This window comes from Canis lupus, chromosome 24 (assembly GCF_011100685.1).
Source record: "Canis lupus familiaris isolate Mischka breed German Shepherd chromosome 24, alternate assembly UU_Cfam_GSD_1.0, whole genome shotgun sequence".
NCBI classification, from domain to species: Eukaryota; Metazoa; Chordata; class Mammalia; order Carnivora; family Canidae; genus Canis; species Canis lupus.
In genome coordinates, this window is record NC_049245.1 from 5,125,081 (window position 1) to 5,149,082 (window position 24,002).

The window sequence follows — 24,002 nt, forward strand, 5'->3', positions numbered from 1 at the left end:
CAATACTTTGCTTTGGGCAGATATTTAAAAAAAAAGAAAGAAAGAAAAAACAAAAACAAAAACAAAAAAAACCTCTCTAGGCTCCTCCTGGTGGTTGAGCTACTGCATGGCTTTTGAGGAAAACAAATTGCCTGCACAGATGCCTGCTTTGGCATTTGAAAATTTTTAAAAAGAATAAGATAATAATGAAATGAAACAAAACAAACCCCTCATTCACATTACTATCCCTTATTACAGATTGGAAAAATGCCTTTTTTTTTTTTTACTTGACAAACCATTTCTGTCAAAATAAAGTCACCTAAATTATTAAAAATTAACCAGCAAAATACTCTGGTGCCTAATGCTGTAAGGTAGGCCCTTTTATAAGTTGCAGGAAGTAGTAAGTTGAAGCAATAATTACTGTGTAATTCAGAGGATATAATTTAGCTTTCATAAGAGTCTAAAATAAGGTCATTCTTTATGCCTCTCACCATCTTGCTCTGTGACCACTTAGTGTCTGTTCTGAAAACACTGTTAGTATTTCAAGTGTACTCAGCTCAGGGAAAGTATTTATACAAAAGTGTTTTTGAGTCTTCAAGACAGAAATATTTGTGGTTGTATACATTTGTGATAAATGTATTTAGGGATGTCTGGGTTGGCTCAGTGGTTGAGCGTCTGCCTTTGGCTCAGGGCATGATCCCGGAGGTCCAGGATTGAGTCCTACATCGGGCTCCCTGTGGGGAGGGTGCTTCTCCCTCTCCTGTGTCTCTGCCTCTCTCTGTGTGTCTCTCATGAATAAATAAAATCTTTAAAAAAACGTATTTAAATGCAATAAATTTTCTTTATGGAAATTATACTGCTGCATTCAAACCTCTTTCTAGGCATTTAAGGCAATTAATTTCTTAAGGAGAGGAAAAGGATTTGAAATGAGAGTGTTAACAATTAAAGGCCACTAACAGGTTAAGAGGAAAGATTATGTTTGTGAAGTTTTGAGGGATGCAGGAAAATATTTATGCTATAACTGGAAACAAGTTAGGATATAAGAGTGCACTATAGTATTTTGGGTTTTTTGTTTTTAAATTTTATTTATTCATGAGAGACACAGAGAAAGAGCCAGAAACATAGGCAGAGGGAGAGGCAGGCTCCCTGCGGGGAGCCCCATGCAGGACTCGATCCCAGGACTCCAGGATCACAACCTGAGCCAAAGGCAGATGCTCAATCACTGAGCCACCCAGTGGCCACCCAGCCACCAACAACCAAAATACTGTTGTATTTTGATACTGTTTAAAAATGTGTCAGGACAGACCTGGAGAAGAGTAATGACCAGAGCTGGCCAGGAGTGAGTGAATGGTGGGCAAGGAGTGCTCACTGCATGGAGCGAGCTGGCTCCTCCTTCCCTGAGCCCTCTGCCAGGGACCCTATGGATGTCTTTGTTATGAAGAAGTCAGGTTGGGGGGCACCCCCAGTCTCTTTCTCTCCTAGCTCAGTTTCCAAAAGGTACTGATATGTAATTCTTCTCTACTATAAGCTTTCTATCTGGTTTGGATCTCACGATTAAGTCATTTGAAAACAAACCCAAATTTTAGCATTCATTGCCTCTGGTGATTCAATCATGGTTGGTAGTAGTGTTTATGTTAATAATTTTTGTAGCTTCCAGAACTTAACAGTGAGCTTTGCCCTTGTGATAAATAAACATAAATAATAAAGAATCTCCAAAATTATCATGTAACCAGTGTTTCTCAACGTTGGCTGCTGAATCAGTTGGCTATTGCTATATAACAAACCACCCTGACAGTGTCTTAAAAAGAACATTTATTTGCTCGTTATTCTGTGGATCAGCATTTTGTATGTATTCAGCCAGGTTCTTGTTCTGCTGATCTTTCCCGAGGTCCCTGACCTGACTGCAGTCATGTTTTGGCTCACTTTGAGACTAAGAAAGCTTGAATCACATTTCTGGTGATTGGTGCTGGCAGTTGGCTGAACCTTGGGACTCCAGCTGGGTAACTGGAGTTTTTTCATTCAGTTCCAAAAGCTGTAAGAGAAAGGGCAAGCTCGAATGCACAGAAAAACTGGACTGGAAAAACTTCCAGTCTCTGCTTGTATCATATTTGTTAATGTTTCACTGGCCAAAGCAAGTCACTGGGCAACACCCAAGTCAATGTGTGAGGGGATTCAGCAGGGGCACAGGGGCACCAGAGACTACTATTGTACCAATCTACCACGGGTTCCTATCAGATTCACCCAGGGAGCTTTGTAGAATCTCCATGCTCAGGTCACACATTCCAGACCAACTAAATAACAATATCTTGGGATGAGACCCAGGCATCAGTATTTTTAAAGTTTCCTGATGATTCCAGTATGCAAGCAAGGGTGGCAGCTGACACATTAATGGGGAAAAAAAAAAAAAAAAAAAAGGATGTGTCCATTTAAAGAGATTTGACCATTGCCACTTTTTTGAAATTTATTTTTATTAAAATATGATATTCTGTAATGAAAGAAAGGACACTGTCGTATGTGTGCTTTCATGTGTCCAAATGTATGTACATGAATTTTCTCATCAGAGCATGGTCAGTAGAGAACATGGATGAACGGGAGGGGCTGGGATCTCAGGAACATTTCAGCAAGTCAGGATGGGTGTCAGGATTGTTTTGTTTAAGCTTAGTGCGGGGCTTGAACTCACAACCCTGAGGTCAAGACCTAAAATGAGATTAAGAATTGGATACTTGGGCAGCCTGGGTGGCTCAGCGGTTTAGCACCGCTTTCGGCCCAGGGTGTGATCCTATGATCGAGTCCCGCGTCGAGCTCCCTGCATGGAGCCTGCTTCTCCCTCTGCCTGTGTCTCTGCCTCTCTCTGTGTCTCTCATGAATAAATAAATAAAATCTTTAAAAAAGAAATTGAATGCTTAACCAACTGAGCCCCTCAGCCACCCCAGGTGTTGGGTTTTGATGGTCCATATTGATGGTCTAGTCCAGGGTCTGTAAACTTTCTGACATCTGTCTTGCTTCTTTAAAAGCCACCTTCATGGTCAGGAACTTCCTATCTTTGATATCATAGTGTTTTGATAATGAACTTGTGTGGTTCTCCCTTATTTGTCAATTACTTTATGTGTCAAGATAGATTGAGCTGGGCTGAGGTAAAAGTTGTCTCAAATTGAAGATAGGTAGTTGGGGGAGTCAGAGTCCCCTGAGAACAATCATTTTTCTTCAGTGAGGGACTTTACAGTTTTACAATAATGGTTAATGCAGTAAATTGATTGGCAGGTTACCAGGGCATCTCGTGGGCATCCATCTGCAGCCCCAAGCAGTATGTAGTATGTGGAGAAGAGATCCAGATGTCACCTCCATGAGCATCAACAGAAGCAAGAAGAGCACTGCTTTGAGAGGGGTAGTTTCGAGTGTGGGACAGAGGATGGAGTTCATTGCCTTCAGATCTGGACTTTAATCCCAGTTCTCTTGCTCCTCTTTGAATAAAAGGAACTTATTAATTGGAATAAGTTCTGATTCTCAGTTTCCTTATTCATTAAATGAGATTAATAAAATTTAGTTGACAGTCATTGTGAAGATCAGAGGTAGTAGCTGTTATGTTTGTTGTTTGTTGTCATTCAAATTCTTAACAAAGGGGCTAACAGGTTGCTGTTGTGTGACCCAACACAAAGGGTATGCCTGTATTTTAAAAACTATACCTGTGTAAGTGGAGCCTCAGGATGGGGGGTGGGTGTTGGGAGTGGTAATAGCCTGATTCTTTATCAAGTGGTGTGGCTGGCAGTGCAGTTATTCAAGACAGCTGTCTTTGAAGTGGATCCCTCTTTGAAGTGGATACCTTGGCAATCAGAGCTTAAGTCAGGCACTTGTATTACAAAAAAGAGAAAACCCAACTATCAGGGCTAACACTAAAGAGACTTATATGTGAATGTTCATAGGGGCATTATTCGTAACAACCCCCAACTGGAAAAAATCCAAATGACCATCAACTGGGCTGGATATACAAACTGTGATGCATTCATAAAATGGAATACCACTCACTAATAAAAATAAACCACTGATACATGCAACTACATAGATGAACGTCAGAAAAAAATAAATAAAAGAAGCCAGACCTGTTAGGTTATATTTGTATTGTTAAATTTATTTTAAATGTCTAGAAAAGGTAAAACTATAGAGACAGGAAGCAGATCAGTGGCTGCCTACAGTAGGAGTTGGTAGCAAGGAGTGACATCAAACAGGCACCAGGGAATTTTTTGGGGTGATGGAAATGTTCTAAAACTAGATAATGGTGATAGTCACACTATTGTGTAAATTTACTGAATATCCTCAAACTATATACTTAAAATAGCTGAATCTTATGTAAATTATACCTCAATAAAGCTGTTTTGAAAAATTGAGAATATAGGTAAGCTGCTGGTACTGAAATGCAATAACCACCGGTTTTTAGCGATGGGTACTTCTACATTGCTTTCTCACGGAACTTCTCTTGTATCAGACAGGAACAAGATGAATTGTGAAATGTTATGGATAAATTGAAAAAATGTTAGTATGTAAGGAATAATAGTTAAAATCTGGGCAGCCCCGGTGGCGCAGCAGTTTAGCGCCGCCTGCAGCCTAGGGCATGATCCTGGAGACCCTGGATCGAGTCCCGTGTCAGGCTCTCTGCGTGGTGCCTGCTTCTCCCTCTGTCTGTGTCTCTGCCTCATTCTCTCTCTCTCTCTGAATAAATAAATAAATAATCTTAAAAAAATAGTTAACCCTGCCAGAACAGATGCTACCTTTAGCTGGGGTAATGAAAATTCTCTTGACTCACATGGGATGGTATATAGGTATTTTTTTGTTTTAGAGTAGTTTAAAGTATTTAAAGATTAAAAAGTTTAAAGATTAGTTTAAAGATTTAAAGTATGAAATCTTGTGAGTGGGACATATAATCTCCAAAAATGGTTCTGCAATAAACCATGCCTACCAGTGCAGCCCCTCTGCTTGAACCTGGACTGGCCCTATGACTTCCTTTTGACCAATAAAATGCTTCAGGAATGATACTAAAGCTAGATCAAAAGAAGTATTGTAGTCTCTGCTCTCATCTCTTGGAACACAAACCTGGGGGAAACCAGCCATCATGTAGGAAGTCTGATTTCCCTGAGCCTTCCATTCTGTGAGGAAGCCCAAGCTCACCACAGGAAGAGGGAGGGAGAAAGAAACACAGACAGGTGGACAAACAGACTGAGAAAGATGAGTTGCGAGTCTCCAGCTGTTCCAGTCATCCCAGCCCAGGTTCTAAATATGAGGGAAGCAAACATTTTAGACATGCAGCTGAGTTAATGTTTCAGCTGACTCCAGTCCAGCTGACATTTGACCATGTGAGAGATGGCAAATAAGAGCTGCCCAGCTGAGCGTGGTTAACCCACAGATTTGTTTTTGAAGCCAGTATGCTTCAGAGTGCTTTGTTGGCAATATATAATCTAAATGAGAATAAGGTAAGGAAAGACTTTAGAAGTTCTATTTCGATTTCTCCGATTTCTCCAACTTAAATTACAATAACCTTAGTAGCAAGACCAAGGAACTTTATAGAGCTATCTGAATTGCTAGCTTTCTTTTCTTTGAAGCTTTATGTAACACAGAGACTTTTTCCATTTTGAATAATTTTCAGGGACTGCAGACAGAGTGGCATTGTAACGAAGGTGTTTCAGGTGGGCTGCGAACCGCCAAATACAGTCTCTTCTGACAACCATGTTGAAAATGGTCTCAAAGATTCTTCAAAGCAGGTACGTAATGAAACTGTAACACTTTCAGATAGTCACCACATTCTTGGTTCCTTCTTTCTTAGTGATCCCATTTTCTCTTGGGAGAAAGAGAACCTGTACTCACAGGTCCTTATAATTGAGGTCAGTAGCAACTATTGCAAAGTGATTTCCCATCTGTTTGGTCAGTCCATCCTACACAGGTTCCATCCTGCCCATTAGAAATTCCTGCCCAGCATCATGGCCCATGCTCCAGTGTCTTCAGTGACTCATGTTTACCTACTGAAGAAGTGGAAACCATTCGCCTGACATCCCAAGTGATCAGTTTCTGTCTCAGTCATCCTCTCTTGCTCTGACTCCCCTGTATACTACTCCAGCCAAACTACTATGTATGCTGTGTTCTATCACTACTCCCCTAGCATCCAGGACTTCCACTTTTATATAGTGTTTTCACTATGTGATTACTTTGCTCATCATCTATCTTCCCCATGCAGTGTAAGTTCCAAGGTGGCAGAGAGCATGTTTGCCATACTTACTGCCTTGCATAGAGGTGGGATGGGAAGAGCAGTGACTAGTAGTGACTAGTGACCCTCTGTGACCATAGCCGTCTATTATGCTGAAATATTTATCCCTGAAAAGCTCAAAGCCTTGCCTCTCCGGAGGGTGAACTGGACTTTTCTACAAGGATGTTTGAAACTTCAGTCCCTGGGCTGTGGCCATCAGTGAAATAGATCCAAGGGCTAGAGAACAGGATAGCTTCATGGTAAGGCAATCAACCAAAAAAGTGGCAGTCATGGAGGTCTTGATGGGGATAATCAGCAGTATATGAGGGGATCCTTTCAGCCCAAGGATGGACCAGAGCCCAGAGAGGTGGCTGTGAGATCAGAGCAGTGGGGTGCAGGCATGGTGTGGGGCTCAAGTATGATCAGGGTAGGGATCTGCCATGGGCAGGGGCATACAACAGAGGCTAAGCCTACATGCATCAGCAGGTGCTCAGGCTTGAATTAGGCATAAGGGCCTGAGTCTATGGGGGGAGAGAGTCCCTGGAAAAGAGTATAAGGACTATGTATGTGCAGGCAGTGTACTTAAGTCATATCTTGGTCTGATCCCACCCTTTATTTGCCTCCTGGATCTGCTGCTCCCTTTGTTATTCCCTAGACTCCCATTATTGTAATGTTCTGCCTTCATGTCCTGCTGCCTGCTGCTGGTCTTGGCTACTTGACTGGTGGAGCCTTCCAACCAGACATGTTGTCACCCAAGCAGCCCAGGTACAAAGTTGTGTGTTTCCAGAGTAAAATGCAACAGAGGTCATTTTGTAAAAACTACTGTTAACCCTTTCAAGTAAGATGTGTACCCTTTGACATTGTCTCTACCTTGCAACTTTTCATTTTAACATTGCCAATGGGTGTAATCAAGTGATTGACATGCAATCTTTTCATTCCTAGGAATTAAAAAATGGATTTGTTGGATCAAAACTATGGAAGAAATATAAGAATGCTGAAAATAAACAGGATTGGAATGTTAACCTTAGAAAGTCTGCAGGTATGACATCGCAGGATGAAGATAAGGTTTAGTATTCTAAACCACCAAATGGTTTTACTGCTCATGTTCTTGTCTGCAGAAGGGCTGGAATAAAAAACACTGGAATAGAAGAGTAAGTTATAATTTGAGTCTTGGTGCTGTCCTTGCTAACAGCTTAAATCAAGAGGGATAATCAAGGAGTCAAACAAAGTGAGATTTGTTGAGTCATTGCAGTGAGGGAGACCACACTGCAGAGGAACTGGGCGTCACACCAAACAAAGGAAAAGACAAGGTCATAGGATTTGGGGGACGGGTGGAGTTTGGGTGAAATTTAAATGAAAGACAGTTTTGACCAACTGGAAGCAAAGCAGGCCTGCGTGTGAAGTGGCACCATCGAGTATGGAGTGTAAAGGGATCTAGGGTTTTGTTTATCTTGGAAACTACAAAAATAAAAGTGGAATGTTATGTTCAGAGACCATTTTCTAATGCTTGTGCACCAGGGTTAGAAATTGAAACTGCTCCTCTGTGTCAAAGTGACATGTCCTCCAGGCAAGAGTTGGATGTTTCATTCTTGCTGATATGATTTCAATCAGCAAAGTTTCTGATAACCTGGTTTTAGAGAACAGGTTTCTTAGCAAGTAAGAAACAATAGCCGCTCAAGTGGGGCTGTTACGACATTTTACGGCTATAATGTGTCCTTGGGAGAAATCATGTTTCCTGCTCACCTTGCAATTGGATTTATCTATTTTCTCAACCTGATGTGGAGTGTTGTAGAATGTAGCAGGACAGATTTTTATTTTCTCAGTCTGTGCTAATTTTTTCTTTCCCAGTGCTAGTTCACTGAATGGGGGCTTCTTCATATAGTTGCTACATCTAATTAAAGATGTGAAGACAGTGGTCCCTGAAAAGGTTTCCAACTCTGAAGACATTTGCATGATTACATGTGTAATTACAGACGTTCACAGAATGATTTTTTTTTAAATAATTGTAGACTTTGAGGTAGGCGAAAGAACTGACTCTAAAACGTGGAAAGATCTTCGCTTCTCAGAGAGTCCAGTGGAAATCCCACCTTACCATGAAGAATCAGGTTCTAGACCACCCACCTGGCAGTCTCAGGTAACTTCTAAAGAAAATCTTTACAGTATTGAATACTTCCTATATTCTTAATCTTCCCATGAAATACTTTTAAGGCAGTGTTCCCTAGCCTTTTCACCATGTGCCAGGCACTGTTTCAGTGCTGGGAATACTGTGTTGGACAAGGAAGTCACTGGTGTTCAGGAACTTACATTTTATTGGGGTGAGGGCAGGCAGATAAGAAACATGTAAGTCATCGATCAAACATTTTAAAATAGTAGGTGCCTGGGTTGCTCAGCTGTTTAAGTATTTGCTCAGAGTCCTGGGTTCAAGCCCTGTGTTGAACTCCCTGTTTAGCAGGAAGCCTACTTCTCCCTTTCCCTCTAATTCTCCCCCTGGCCCATTTCCTCTTTCTCTCTCAAATAAATAAATAAATCTTTAAAATAAATAAATAAGTAAAATTAACCCCCAAGCGATTTTAATGGTCAGGCATGATTGAGAATCACAGATGCTAGGATCTTGAGGCCTTTTGCAAGGAGTTTGGATTTTTCTTCTAATTGTAAAGGGAATCTATTTGGAAGGTAAAACATGATATCATTTATACTTAAAATTTTTCTCTTTGGCCACAGTATAGAGTTTAAGCAGTAAAGGAATAAAAGGGGAATATCATTTAGAAGGTTTTTGCTCTGGGAGAGATGATGGTGGCTTGTAGTAAGATTGTAACAGTGGTGATGGTAGGAGGTAGTGGGAATCCAGGTATGTTTTGGAGGAAGAACCACCAGGTTTGGGCAAAGGATCAGATGGATGGGATAAAGGACAGGGAGGAGCTAAAGGTGACTCTGGTTCTGGCCTGAGCATCTGGAAATGATGGTGCTATTAATTGAGATGGGGAAGATTAGGGAGGAGCAGGTATGAAAGGACTCATTAGACCTCCAGATGGAGGCCTTAAGTACTGTTCTGTGCAAGTTCAAACTCAGGGAAGAGGTCAGGACCATAGATATATATATTTAGAAATATTCAATATATAGAAGGTATTTAAAGCTTGGGTCTAAATGAGATTACTTGTTGACAGTGTACACATGAAGAGTAGATGGCGCAAGACAAAATCCTTGACTTAGAGGTTGAACAGACGAGGAAGAGCCTGAGACGTAGGAAGAAAAACAAAGGGGGGAAGAAATGGTGCCATAGAAGCCAAAAGAAGAAAGAGTTTCAAGGAGAAGTAGACATCTAGGTCAGATGTTACTAAGGATTCAAATTAGACAAGGACAGCAACTTGCCCATTGGATTTGACAAGATGAAGGTGATTTATAATCTAAATAAAAACCATGTCAATACATAATTACTATATAGCACAAAGATTCTCTTACACTAGTTGCCTACTACAATTATTCTAGCACTCTGATTTTTCAGTGTTTATAAAATTCAGTTTAGACTTTTGGCATCTAAGGGCAACCCAGGAGCCCTTGCTCTGATTCTGAGCCCTAAGTAGAGGGTACCTGGAATCCCATTTTCTATCCAACCATAACTGCTTCTTATTGTACCCGTGATCCCAAAGCTGCTCACACTTATTATCAATTATAAAAAAGCATGACTCCCAAACCTGGTTGCACATCAGAATCATCTAGAGGAACTTTATATATATATATGCCCTCCTAGCTAAACCTTCCTGCAATCATTTTAGATAACCTGATCCCAAAAGCCTGGGATGGAGTTCATGCAAGATTTTGGTGATCAGCTCAGTCTAAGCATCCCTGGCCTAGAGACCAACCATCCTCATCCCAAGGTCAAATCTTTTTCTTCATTTCCAGCCTCTAGTGCTGTAGTGTAACTCAGTGTGACCTCCTGGGTACTTCTGTCTTCCTACTGACTGTATTTCCTGGAGGGTCACAAAGCCCAGGCCAGAGGACCAGACCTAGTAAGGCCTTCCTGGAAACCTCAGTAAACAAAAAGACAACCACCCTGCAATAGAAGATTGCCCTTCGCAGTCTTCTGGAAGAATAATTCCCTGGTTACCAAATGGACTAATGATCATTCAACTATGAGCAGTGTTCACCAGGGTAGCCAGGGTAGTATATAAGAGTATTGATTTTGAGATAAAAAAACATCGTTTCAAAGAATGAATAGTATATACCAAATTGCAATCCTAACTATTTTCAGAAAACAGTCTCATGTGACCATAATAATCTGTAACATGTCCAAAAAGAGTGATTTTCTTATTTGGATTACCTTAGCCACCTAGTTATTTAAGAGTTGTTTCAAAAGGAAAGATAGAGTAAGACAATATGTAAAGATTCTAAGATTTAGAATCCCCCCAAACTAGGAACATGCGGACACATTGGGGGAATTTTATTAGAATGCAGAGGACCAAGGGCATCAGAAAAGGACCACAAAACATTGATCTTCCACTCTTTTTATTCCTTTTGGTAAGAGATTCTTGTCAATATTCCTGCTCAATCCCATCTGAAGCATCAGCTTTAACTTTAACTTCAGCAAGCATCAGAATTAATGATACTGGTGGATATTACAGCATGTCAATAACCACCAGCAATACAAGACGTCTCTGAACTAAGCATCTGACCTGGGGGTACCATCAGAGGTGAGGCAGCAGAGTAAATGCATGGTATAGCCTGGGTGGAAGATAAATTACAGCTGATACCGGGCTTTAGTTTCAGGGCATAAGAGTTGGAGGTTCTGTGGCAATGTGGAATGTCCGTCAGCTGAATAGGTTATCTTGCCTCAGCTCCAGCCAACTATTGACAAGAAGGCTACAGGCACAGTGTTGCCACATCTCATGATTTTGCAAGAAAAGCCAGAAAACTGCATCTTTATGTGTTATAACCTAATTTTAAATGTTAACAATTAAATCAAATTTTGATACACTGTGTGGACTAATATATATGGACCAAATGAATCTCAATATCTGGCCAGATTTGGCCAGTAGACCACCACTTTGTGACATCTGGTCTGTGCCATGTTAGATCTGACACAAAAGCAACTCAAAACCTCTGACTGTTCCCGTTGCCTGCAGCATAAATTCTGAAGTCCTAAACTCAGCCCACAGGTATTGTGGTGGACAGGGACCCTACTGGGGTAAGATAGGCTTGGGTGCTTGACACAGTTCACATACTGTTGATGTGACCTCAAGCAAGTGACTCCAGCTTTCTGAGCCTTAGCATCTTAAATGGGGATTAGCATATGCTAGCACCCTTAGCATATAAATGGAGATTATATGTGCCTCTTGGTATGAGGCACTGAAATGGACACAGTATCATTTCTCTGGTACTTGTGCCAAAATGCATGACTGAATCCAGTCATAAAGAAACATCAGATAAAGCCAAATTGAAGGAGATTCTACAAATTAAATGACCCGCTACTCTTCAAACATGTCAAAATCATGAAAGATATAGACAGATTGAGGAACAATTCCAGATTAAAGGAGACAAGAAAAGAGACTTGACAACAAAAGGCCGTGTGTGATATTGGACTGGATCCTAGACCAGGAAAAATATATATAGTGTGAAGAACATCATTGGCATGAACAATCACACTTGAATAAAGATCCTGGGATTAGATCATAGTATTGTGTCTCCGTTAACTATTCTGGTTTCGATAATTGCATCATTGTCTAAGAGGACATGATTGTTCTTAGGACATGCCTACTGAAGTATATGGGGGCAGAAGGGCATTGTAACTGCTGCTCATTCTCACATGATTCAGAGAGAGAGAGAAAAGGAAAGTGCATCGGGCACAATGTTAACATGAAGAACTGGTCAAGCTGGGTATGCTGAAGTTATTTGTACTCTCCCTACAACTTTTTGTAAGTTCAAAATTATATCAAAAGAAACTATTACAAAAAATTTCATAAATGAGGATATTACCCACCTCATGAGGTCATTGTGAAATGTCAAGCAGATAATGCCTACATCATGCCATTTTATTTTATTTTTTTCTTTGTCTCTGTCTTTATTTTATTTTTTATTTTTTTTGTCTCTGTCTTTAAATATCTTAACTCAGCCTGCCCTTTTCTTTTCTTTTTTTTTCTTTTTTTTTTAATTTTTTATTGGTGTTCAATTTACTAACATACAGAATAACCCCCAGTGCCCGTCACCCATTCACTCCCACCCCCCGCCCTCCTCCCCTTCTACCACCCCTAGTTCGTTTCCCAGAGTTAGCAGTCTTTACGTTCTGTCTCCCTTTCTGATATTTCCCACACATTTCTTCTCCCTTCCCTTATATTCCCTTTCACTATTATTTATATTCCCCAAATGAATGAGAACATATAATGTTTGTCCTTCTCCGACTGACTTACTTCACTCAGCATAATACCCTCCAGTTCCATCCACGTTGAAGCAAATGGTGGGTATTTGTCATTTCTAATAGCTGAGTAATATTCCATTGTATACATAAACCACATCTTCTTTATCCATTCATCTTTCGATGGACACCGAGGCTCCTTCCACAGTTTGGCTATCGTGGCCATTGCTGCTATAAACATCGGGGTGCAGGTGTCCCGGCGTTTCACTGCATCTGTATCTTTGGGGTAAATCCCCAATAGTGCAATTGCTGGGTCGTAGGGCAGGTCTATTTTTAACTGTTTGAGGAACCTCCACACAGTTTTCCAGAGTGGCTGCACCAGTTCACATTCCCACCAACAGTGTAAGAGGGTTCCCTTTTCTCCGCATCCCCTCCAACATTTGTTGTTTCCTGCCTTGTTAATTTGCCCCATTCTCACCGGTGTGAGGTGGTATCTCATTGTGGTTCTGATTTGTATTTCCCTGATGGCAAGTGATGCAGAGCACTTTCTCATATGCATGTTGGCCATGTCTATGTCTTCCTCTGTGAGATTTCTCTTCATGTCTTTTGCCCATTTAATGATTGGATTGTTTGTTTCTTTGGTGTTGAGTTTAATAAGTTCTTTATAAATCTTGGAAACTAGCCCTTTATCTGATATGTAATTTGCAAATATCTTCTCCCATTCTGTAGGTGGTCTTTTAGTTTTGTTGACTGTATCCTTTGCTGTGCAAAAGCTTCTTATCTTGATGAAGTCCCAATAGTTCATTTTTGCTTTTGTTTCTTTTGCCTTCGTGGATGTATCTTGCAAGAAGTTACTGTGGCCGAGTTCAAAAAGCTTGTTGCCTGTGTTCTTCTCTAGGATTTTGATGGAATCTTGTCTCACATTTAGATCTTTCATCCATTTTGAGTTTATCTTTGTGTATGGTGAAAGAGAGTGGTCTAGTTTCATTCTTCTGCATGTGGATGTCCAATTTTCCCAGCACCATTTATTGAAGAGACTGTCTTTCTTCCAATGGATAGTCTTTCCTCCTTTATCGAATATTAGTTGACCATAAAGTTGAGGGTCCACTTCTGGGTTCTCTATTCTGTTCCACTGATCTATGTGTCTGTTTTTGTGCCAGTACCACACTGTCTTGATGACCACAGCTTTGTAGTACAACCTGAAATCTGGCATTGTGATTCCCCCAGATATGATTTTCTTTTTTAAAATTCCTCTGGCTATTCGGGGTCTTTTCTGATTCCACACAAATCTTAAGATAATTTGTTCTAACTCTCTGAAGAAAGTCCATGGTATTTTGATAGGGATTGCATTAAACGTGTATATTGCCCTGGGTAACATTGACATTTTCACAATATTAATTCTGCCAATCCATGAGCATGGAATATTTTTCCATCTCTTTGTGTCTTCCTCAATTCTTTCAGAAGTGTTCTATAGTTTTGAGGGTATAGATCCTTTACATCTTTGGTTAGGTTTATTCCTAGGTATCTTATGCTTTTGGGTGCAATTGTAAATGGGATTGACTCCTTAATTTCTCTTTCTTCAGTCTCATTGTTAGTGTATAGAAATGCCACTGATTTCTCGGCATTGATTTTGTATCCTGCCACGCTACCAAATTGCTGTATGAGTTCTAGCAATCTTGGGGTGGAGACTTTTGGGTTTTCTATGTAGAGTATCATGTCATCGGCAAAGAGGGAGAGTTTGACTTCTTCTTTGCCAATTTGAATGCCTTTAATGTCTTTTTGTTGTCTGATTGCTGAGGCTAGGACTTCCAGTACTATGTTGAATAGCAGTGGTGAGAGTGGACATCCCTGTCTTGTTCCTGATTTTAGGGGAAAGGCTCCCAGTGCTTCCCCATTGAGAATGATATTTGCTGTGGGCTTTTCATAGATGGCTTTTAAGATGTCGAGGAATGTTCCCTCTATCCCTACACTCTGAAAAGTTTTGATCAGGAATGGATGCTGTATTTTGTCAAATGCTTTCTCTGCATCTAATGAGAGGATCATATGGTTCTTGGTTTTTCTCTTGCTGATATGATGAATCACATTGATTGTTTTACGGGTGTTGAACCAGTCTTGTGTCCCAGGGATAAATCCTACTTGGTCATGGTGAATAATTTTCTTAATGTACTGTTGGATCCTATTGGCCAGTATCTTGTTGAGAATTTTTGCATCCATGTTCATCAGGGATATTGGTCTGTAATTCTCCTTTTTGGTGGGGTCTTTGTCTGGTTTTGGAATTAAGGTGATGCTGGCCTCATAGAACGAATTTGGAAGTACTCCATCTCTTTCTATCTTTCCAAACAGCTTTAGGAGAATAGGTATGGTTTCTTCTTTAAACGTTTGATAGAATTCCCCTGGGAAGCCATCTGGCCCTGGACTCTTGTGTCTTGGGAGGTTTTTGATGACTGCTTCAATTTCCTCCCTGGTTATTGGCCTGTTAAGGTTTTCTGTTTCTTCCTGTTCCAGTTTTGGTAGTTTGTGGCTTTCCGGGAATGCGTCCATTTCTTCTAGATTGCCTAATTTATTGGCGTATAGCTGTTCATAATATGTTTTTAAAATCGTTTGTATTTCCTTGGTGTTGGTAGTGATCTCTCCTTTCTCATTCATGATTTTATTAATTGGAGTCTGTCTCTTCTTTTTAATAAGGCTGGCTAATGGTTTATCTATCTTATTAATTCTTTCAAAGAACCAACTCCTGGTTCTGTTGATCTGTTCCACAGTTCTTCTGGTCTCGATTTCGTTGAGTTCTGCTCGAATCTTTATTAACTCCCTTCTTCTCTTGGGTGTAGGATCTATTTGCTGTTTTTTCTCTAGCTCCTTTATGTGTAAGGTTAGCTTTTGTATTTGAGTTCTTTCCAGTTTTTGAATGGATGCTTGTATTGCGATGTATTTCCCCCTTAGGACTGCTTTTGCTGCATGCCAAAGATTTTGAACGGTTGTATCTTCATTCTCATTAGTTTCCATGAATCTTTTTAATTCTTCCTTAATTTCCCGGTTGACCCTTTCATCTTTTAGCAGGATGGTCCTTAACCTCCACGTGTTTGAGGTCCTTCCAAACTTCTTGTTGTGATTTAGTTATAATTTCAAGGAATTATGGTCTGAGAATATGCAGGGGACAATCCCAATCTTTTGGTATCGGTTCAGACCCGATTTGTGACCCAATATGTGGTCTATTCTGGAGAAAGTTCCATGTGCACTTGAGAAGAATGTGTATTCAGTTGAGTTTGGATGTAAAGTTCTGTAGATATCTGTGAAATCCATCTGGTCCAGTGTATCATTTAAAGCTCTCGTTTCTTTGGAGATATTGTGCTTAGAAGACCTATCGAGTATAGAAAGAGCTAGATTGAAGTCACCAAGTATAAGTGTATTATTATCTAAGTATTTCTTCACTTTGGTTAATAATTGATTTATATATTTGGCAGCTCCCACATTCGGGGCATATATATTGAGGATTGTTAAGTCCTCTTGTTGAATAGATCCTTTAAGTATGATATAGTGTCCCTCTTCATCTCTCACTACAGTCTTCGGGGTAAATTTTAGTTTATCTGATATAAGGATGGCTACCCCTGCTTTCTTTTGAGGACCATTCGAATGGTAAATGGTTCTCCAACCTTTTATTTTCAGGCTGTAGGTGTCCTTCTGTCTAAAATGAGTCTCTTGTAGACAGCAAATAGATGGGTCCTGCTTTTTTATCCAGTCTGAAACCCTGTGCCTTTTGATGGGGTCATTAAGCCCGTTCACGTTCAGAGTTACTATTGAGAGATATGAGTTTAGTGTCATCATGATATCTATTCAGTCCTTGTTTTTGTGGAATGTTCCACTGAACTTCTTCTTAAAGGGGAATTTTAAGAGTCCCCCTTAAAATATCTTGCAGAGCTGGTTTGGAGGTCACATATTCTTTTAGTTGCTGCCTGTCTTGGAAGCTCTTTATCTCTCCTTCCATTTTGAATGAGAGCCTTGCTGGATAAAGTATTCTTGGTTGCATGTTCTTCTCATTTAGGACCCTGAATATATCCTGCCAGCCCTTTCTGGCCTGCCAGGTCTCTGTGGAGAGGTCTGCTGTTACCCTAATATTCCTCCCCATAAAAGTCAGGGATTTCTTGTCTCTTGCTGCTTTAAGGATCTTCTCCTTATCTTTGGAATTTGCAAGCTTCACTATTAAATGTCGAGGTGTTGAACGGTCTTTATTGATTTTAGGGGGGGATCTCTCTATTTCCTGGATCTGAATGCCTGTTTCCCTTCCCAGATTAGGAAAGTTTTCAGCTAGAATTTGTTCAAATACATATTCTGGCCCTCTGTCCCTTTCGGCACCCTCGGGAACACCAATTAAACGTAGGTTTTTCTTCCTCAGGCTGTCGTTTATTTCCCTTAATCTATCTTCATGGTCTTTTAATTGTCTCTTTTTTCCTCAGTTTCCCTCTTTGCTATCAACTTGTCTTCTATGTCACTCACTCGTTCTTCCACCTCGTTAACCCTCGTCGTTAGGACTTCTAGTTTGGATTGCATCTCAATTGATTTTTAATTTCTGCCTGATTGGATCTAAATTCTGCAGTCATGAAGTCTCTTGAGTCCTTTATTCTTTTTTCTAGAGCCACCAGTAGCTGTATAATAGTGCTTCTGAATTGGCTTTCTGACATTGAATTGTAATCCAGATTTTGTAACTCTGTGGGAGAGAGGACTGTTTCTGATTCTTTCTTTTGAGGTGAGGTTTTCCTTCTAGTCATTTTGCTCAGTGCAGAGTGGCCAAAAGCAAGTTGTATTGGGAAAAGGAGAAAAAGAGAGGAGAGAAAGAAGGAAAGAAAAGAGAAAGAGAAAAAAAAGGAAGAAAAAAAACGAAAAAGAAAAAAAAAGGGAAGAAGAAGAGAAAGAAAAAGAAAGGAGAAAAAAAAGGGGGGTGGGGGAAGGAAACAAATCAAAAAGCAAAACAAAACAAAACAGAAAAAAAAAAAGAACCACGGGGGAGTATCTTCTGATTCTGTGTACTTTAAGTCCCTTGGCTTCCCGTGGAAGTTGTCAGTCAGTCTAGCTGGTCTTCTGGGGGAGGGGCCTGTTGTGCTGATTTTCAGGTGTTAGCACTTGGGGGAGCTGCTCTGCCCCTGCCTGGTGCAGGGCTCAGTGGGGGTTGTTTACCCCGTGAGGCCGCAGGAGGAACAGCCCCAGTGGCGGGGCCAGCTCTGCAGCCCTGGATTCAGCTCCGGCAGGAACTCCGTCTGCAGGGCCTGGAGGCTCCGGGGCGGGGCCGCTGATCTGCTCAGCTCAGCTCGGGGCAGGAGCGTCTTCGCTGTCCTGGGCCCTCCTGTCCTGGGCCCTCCCGGCCTCTGCCTGTCCCGGGGGAGGCCGGATCCTGGGCTGTGTCCCGGCGCCCTGTGCCCCGGAGCCTGCGCTGGTGGATTCGCGCTCCCGGGCCGCGCAGCCCCCTCCGCGGAGCCGCCGCCCGAGCCCCTCCGAGCTGCTCCTGGAACCGCGCAGCCCCCTCCGCACGGAGCCTCCTCCTCTGCCCGAGCCCCTCCGAGCTGCTCCCGGGGCCGCGCAGCCCCCTCCGCGGAGCCGCCGCCCGAGCCCCTCCGAGCTGCTCCCGGGGCCGCGCAGCCCCCTCCGCGGAGCCGCCGCCCGAGCCCCTCCGAGCTGCTCCTGGAACCGCGCAGCCCCCTCCGCACGGAGCCTCCTCCTCTGCCCGAGCCCCTCCGAGCTGCTCCCGGGGCCGCGCAGCCCCCTCCGCGGAGCCGCCGCCCGAGCCCCTCCAGCTGCTCCGGGTCCCGCCGGGTCCCGCCGTGCGCGCTGCAGCCCTTAGGGAGCTCGGCGCACTCTCCTGGGCGCGCAGTTGCTGTTACTGTCCCGGGGAGCCCGAGGGCATCCCCGCCCTCCTGGGTCCTGCTCCACCTCCCTACGAGCCCCTTTCCGCCCGGGAAGGTCGGTGCAGCTCCTGCGTCTCCGGGTCGGGGCTCTCCTGTCCTGGGGACACTCGCCCCGGCCTCAGCCCGGCTCCTCGCGGGGCCCCTCCCCCTTGGAGGCCTTTGTTTCTTTATTTCTTTTTCCCCGTCTTCTGACCTTGATAGAAGCGCGAACTCTTCTCACTGTTGCATTCCAGGTGTTCTCTCTTTAATTCTCAGGCCGAATTCCTAGATTTTCAGGATGATTGGAAGGTTTTCTAGGTAATTTGGTGGAGACAGGTGATTTGGAGACCCTACTCTTCCGCCATCTTGCCCCTCCCTCCTGCCCATCATGCCATTTTAGCAGTGTCAGACCCTCCCTCAATGATAGCCCCTCTCCTCCATGTTCCTTTTCCATCTACTCAGACCTCTAAACCATATCACACCTCTGAGCCCCTGCATAGACCAAGCACTGCCCTACCATCATGCCTTTGCAAATGGGTTTCCTCTGCTTGGGATTGCCATTGTCTTGTGTCCATTTGACAACTCTTTCTTTACTCTCTGAGGCCCAGCTCAGATGTTAGCACCCTGGGAAACTTTCTCCCCTGGAGCAAATGAATGTGATTATTTCTTCCTCTTGGCGCCCATTGGACTCAACACAAATGCATTATTATACTGAACCCACAGTGTTTCAGCATTTTGTGTGTACACCAGTTCAAATCCTAAAGGCTAGGAACTGTGTAATATTTATCTTTGCCCTCCTCCCTGTGTCAAACACAGTGCCTGGTATAAAGTGAATGCTCAAATAAAAATATATCAAAATGAGTTAAATGTTTTTGGATAACAACAGACAGTTGCTGCATGTGTTTTTTTAGGTAAATATTTGAGTTTCTTAGGGGTATAATATTTGAGAAAAATGGAGGGCAACTTAGGTTTTTAAATTCTAAACTCCAGTCTGTCTGATGGTAAATTCAGATATATTTTCTTGTAAACTCTTGTTTTTAATGAAATATACATATCTAATTGTGACAGCATTTTAATTTTTTTAAGGTTGGGTATTAGAGGAAACATTACTTAGGACTCTGTCATCATGGTTTTTAAAAGATGAGTGCTGGATATGTAAGACAACATGTTAAAATGAATTTTTAATGAAATTTTACTATACCATAGCTTTTACCATCATTTTATATGTATCCTTAATTGTAGTTCCCTAGTTTTGCACACATAACTGGCCAGAAGAGTTTGACAAGCACAGAGATCATGAGAATTCAAAGAAAGACAGACTTTCTCAAGTAAGTATCACATTTTCTTTACTATTTCTTAAATCCTACTGAGACATTGTCAAAACAATTTAAGGATGAGACATAAGAAAGGTGTTTGAGGGATCCCTGGGTGGTGCAGCGGTTTAGTGCCTGTGTTTGGCCCAGGGCACGATCCTGGAGACCCGGGATTGAATCCCACGTCGGGCTCCCGGTGCATGGAGCCTGCTTCTCCCTCTGCCTGTATCTCTGCCTCTCTCTCTCTCTCTCTGATGTGACTATCATAAATAAATAAAAATTAAAAAAAAAAAAGAAAGGTGTTTGCTCATCCAACTGGTTTTCATTACATTTTTTACAAATTTTTAAAGTATATTGACATACAATAAAACCACTTATTTAAAAAATACAGTCAACCCCTATGTATATCACAGCATTATGTATAATAGCCAAGACATGGAGGCAACCTAAGTGTCCATTGATAGACGAATGGATAGGGAAGATGTGGTATATTTGTACAATAGAACATTATACACAGCCATAAAAAGGATGAAGCCATGCCATTTGTGACAACATGGATAAACCCAGAAGGTATTATGCTAAGTGAAATAAATCAGACTGAAAGACAAATACCATATGATTTCACTGATAAGTGGAATCTAAAAAACAAAACAAATGAATAAACAAACAGAAGGAGCAGACTTGTGGATACAGTGAACAAACTGATGGTTGCCAGAGGAGAGGGGTTTGGAGGCGGGGGGAATGCAGGAAGAAGAGTGGGAGATACAGGCTTCCAGTTATGGAATGAATAAGCCGAGGAATGAAAGCATAGGGAATCCAGTCAGTAGTAATAACATTGTATGTTAACAGATGATAGAGATACTTGTAGTGAGCGTAGCATAACATATAAGGAAGTCGAAACACTATGTTGTACAACTGAAACTAATCTAACATTGTGTGTCAAGTAAAAACATTTATTTAAATTCTTCATTTTGGGGCAGCCCTGGTGGCGCAATGGTTTGGCACAGCCTGCAGCCTGGGGTGTGATCCTGGAGACCGGGATCGAGTCCCACATCGGGCTCCCTGTGTGGAGCCTACTTCTCCCTCTGTCTTGTGTCTCTGCCCCCCTCTCTCTCTGTGTCTCTAAATAAATAAATAAAATCTTAAAAAAAAATAAATTCTTCATTTTGCAGAAAAGTACAATTGACCTATGCATGTAACCTTGAAACTATCACCATAACCAAGAAAATGAACAAGTCCATCACCTCCAAAAGTTTCCTGCATTGTACCCTTTTGAAATCCCTCCCTTGTGCTCCTCCCTATCCCAATGTGACTATTGATCTGCTTCTTGTCACTATAGCTTAGTTTGCATTTGATTCCACACATAAATGGAATAATTCAGTATGTGCTCTTTTTTTGCCAGGCTTCTTTCATTTTCCTGATTATTTTGAGATTCATCCATGTTGCTGTATGTATCAAATGTTTATTTCTTTTTATTGCTGAGTAGTATCTTGTATGATACATCACAATCTGTTTATTTAGTCATCTTTTGATGGACATCTAGGTTGTTTCCAGTTTTGGGCCATTACAGATAAAGCTAGGAACGTTTGTATATAAGTCATAATATGCACATATAGTTTCATTTTCCTTAAGTACATACCTGAAGTGAAATGCCTAGGTCATATGATAGGTGTATGTTTAACTTTTTAAGAAATTGCTAAACTGTTTTCCAAAGAAGGTGCACCATTTTATATTCCCAGCAGCAGTGTATGAGAATCCCACTTTCTCTATATCTTCACCAATGCTTTAATTTTTATGCTTGTCCATTCTTGTGAGATGATGCTTGTGGATTTCATTTGCATTTCCCTAGTGACTAATGATTTTGAGCATCTTTAAAAGTGCTTTTTTGCCATCCCTATACCTTCTTCAGAAAAGTGCCTGATCAGACATTTTGCCCTTTTTAAAAATTGAGTGCAGTATCTCCTAAATACAGAGTTGAACATGTTCTTTTTTAATATATATTTTGCAAATATTTTCCCCAGACTTGGCTTGTTATTTGCTTAGAAAGTTTATTATTTTTTTGAAGAGGTAAAGTTTTTAAATTTTGATGAAAAATAAATAAATAAATTTTGATGAAATCCAATTTAAAGTTTTGAGTATCTTTTATACTTAGTGTTTTTTTTTTTTTTTTTTTACGTATTTAATAAGTCTTTCCCAAACCCAAGACATATCCCACTCACAAGATTTTCTTCTGTGTTTTCTTCTGGAAGTTTTATCTTTTATATTTAGGTCTATGATCCATATTTAATTATGGTGTGAGGTTATTCCAGCACCACTTTTTGAAAAGATTGTCCTTTCCTGATTGATTACTTTTGGGATTTTATGGATCTGTTTCTTGACTCTGTATTCTGATCCACTGATGTGTCTATGTTTATTTACTACCACACTGCCTTGATTACCATAGCTTTATAATAAGTCTTGAAACTAGGTAATATCAAATCTCCAACTTTTTTCTTTTTTTTACAAAAATATCTTGGCTATTCTTGGTACTTTGCATTTTCAAATTAAGTTTATTTTATTTTAAAGATTTCTTTATTTATTCATGAGAGACATAGAGAGAGAGGCAGAGACACAAGCAGAGGGAGAAGCAGACTCTCTGCCGAGACCCCCCGATATGGAACTCGATCCCGGATCCCAGGATAACCCCTGAGCTGAAGACAGATGCTCAACCGCTGAACCACCCAGGCGTCCCTCAATTTAAGTTTCAAAATCAGCTTCTTAACAGCTGCAAAATGTCTGCCAGAGTGTTGATTTGGATTGCATTTAATTTATAGATTAAATTAAGAAAAGTTGATGTTAGTAACAATTTTGAGTCTTTACAGTCCAGAAAAATGGAGTATCTCCTCGTTTGTATAGATCTTCCTTAATTTTTCCAGCAGTGTTGTGTGGTTTTCGGTGCTCAGGTTTTATACACCTTTGTCAAATTGATTTCAAAGTATTTCATATTTTTTTCATGCCGTTGTAAATGGCATTGCTTTTAAAGTGTAAATTTCTGATTATTTATTGCTGGAATATATAATGGATTTTTGTGTAGTGTTCTTATATCCTGGAACTTTACTAGGCTCACTCATTCTTTTGGCTTTTTTGGTAGTCTGTAGAATTATATATATAGGTGGTTAGGTCACCTACAAATATATATTTTTTAAGTTTATTTATTTAACCCCTACACCCAACATGGGGCTTACACTCACAACCCTGAGATCAAAAGTTGAATGCTCTTTTGACTGAGCTAGCCCTGCACCCCTCTCCTGTAAATAAAGGCAATTATTTTACTTCTTCATTTTCTATATGGACCTACCTTCCTTCTTTTCTTCCTTCCCTCCCCCCTTCCTTCCTGTATAAACTGATTTATTTAAAAGTTATGAAAAAGCACAATAAGATAGAGATTTTCCTTAGAATTACTAATGCTTTGTTAAAGATCAGGTAAGATTAGAGGGTAAGAAATGGTATTGAGTGGAAAGTGCACTGACTAGTTCTAAAGCTTTAGATGCCTTAGTTATTACATACTGGGGAATAGTAGGTGGGGGATCAGTAATTTATCTACAGGGAAGTCCTACACAACTTAGATCCATCCAGACCTCCCCAATGTCATTCTTCTCTACTCCTCAGGACCCTAAAGCCAACTGGATGGAAATATTACCTATTCATATATTCTTCCCTCCCCTAAGGTGCTGTGCAAGCCATATATTCTTCCTTCTCTGCAGCTAGAACATATATACAGATCTCTTTTCTTTTTTTTTTTTCTTGACTTACTGACTTGGCCAGAACATCCAGTAAATTTAGAATAGAAGTGATGACAATGGACATTCTTGCCTTTTTCATGAACCTAGGGAGAAAACATTCCATTTCTCAACATTAAATATGATGTTGGCTGTAGATTTTTAAAAAGATTTTATTTATTTATTCATGAGAGACACACAGAGAGAGAGAGAGAGAGAGGCAGAGACACAGGCAGAGGCAGAAGCAGGCTCCTTGCAGGGAGCCTGACGTGGGACTCGATCCCAGGTCTCCAGGATCACACTCTGGGTGGAAGGTGGTGCTAAATCTCTGAGCCACCTGGGCTGCTCTGGCTCTAGATTTTTTGTTGACCTTTCAGATTAAGGAAATTTTCTCCTATTCCGACCTTGCTGACAGGTTTTGTTTTTGGTTTTTTTTTTAAATCAGGACTAGATGTTGGATTTTGTCTATAGTATTTTCTTTGCCTATTAAAGTGATCATATGAT

The 24,002-nt window shown here is 41.0% G+C and overlaps 1 protein-coding gene across 30 annotated transcripts in view; it reads left to right on the forward strand.

Annotated features, from left to right (window-relative positions):
• DZANK1 (double zinc ribbon and ankyrin repeat domains 1) overlaps nucleotides 1-24,002 on the forward strand; it is a 111,061-nt gene that overhangs the window by 7,165 nt on the left and 79,894 nt on the right. For 29 of the 30 annotated variants that reach the window (XM_038571479.1, XM_038571481.1, XM_038571486.1 and 26 more), the window contains exons 5-8: nucleotides 5,615-5,729; nucleotides 7,151-7,247; nucleotides 8,218-8,342; nucleotides 19,670-19,755. In XM_038571479.1, coding sequence (XP_038427407.1) covers nucleotides 5,615-5,729; nucleotides 7,151-7,247; nucleotides 8,218-8,342; nucleotides 19,670-19,755 — 423 coding nt within the window. Of the gene's footprint in view, nucleotides 1-5,614; nucleotides 5,730-7,150; nucleotides 7,248-8,217; nucleotides 8,343-9,397; nucleotides 9,601-19,669; nucleotides 19,756-24,002 lie in introns of those variants that run through there. The other variant, XM_038571505.1, reaches the window with a different exon arrangement.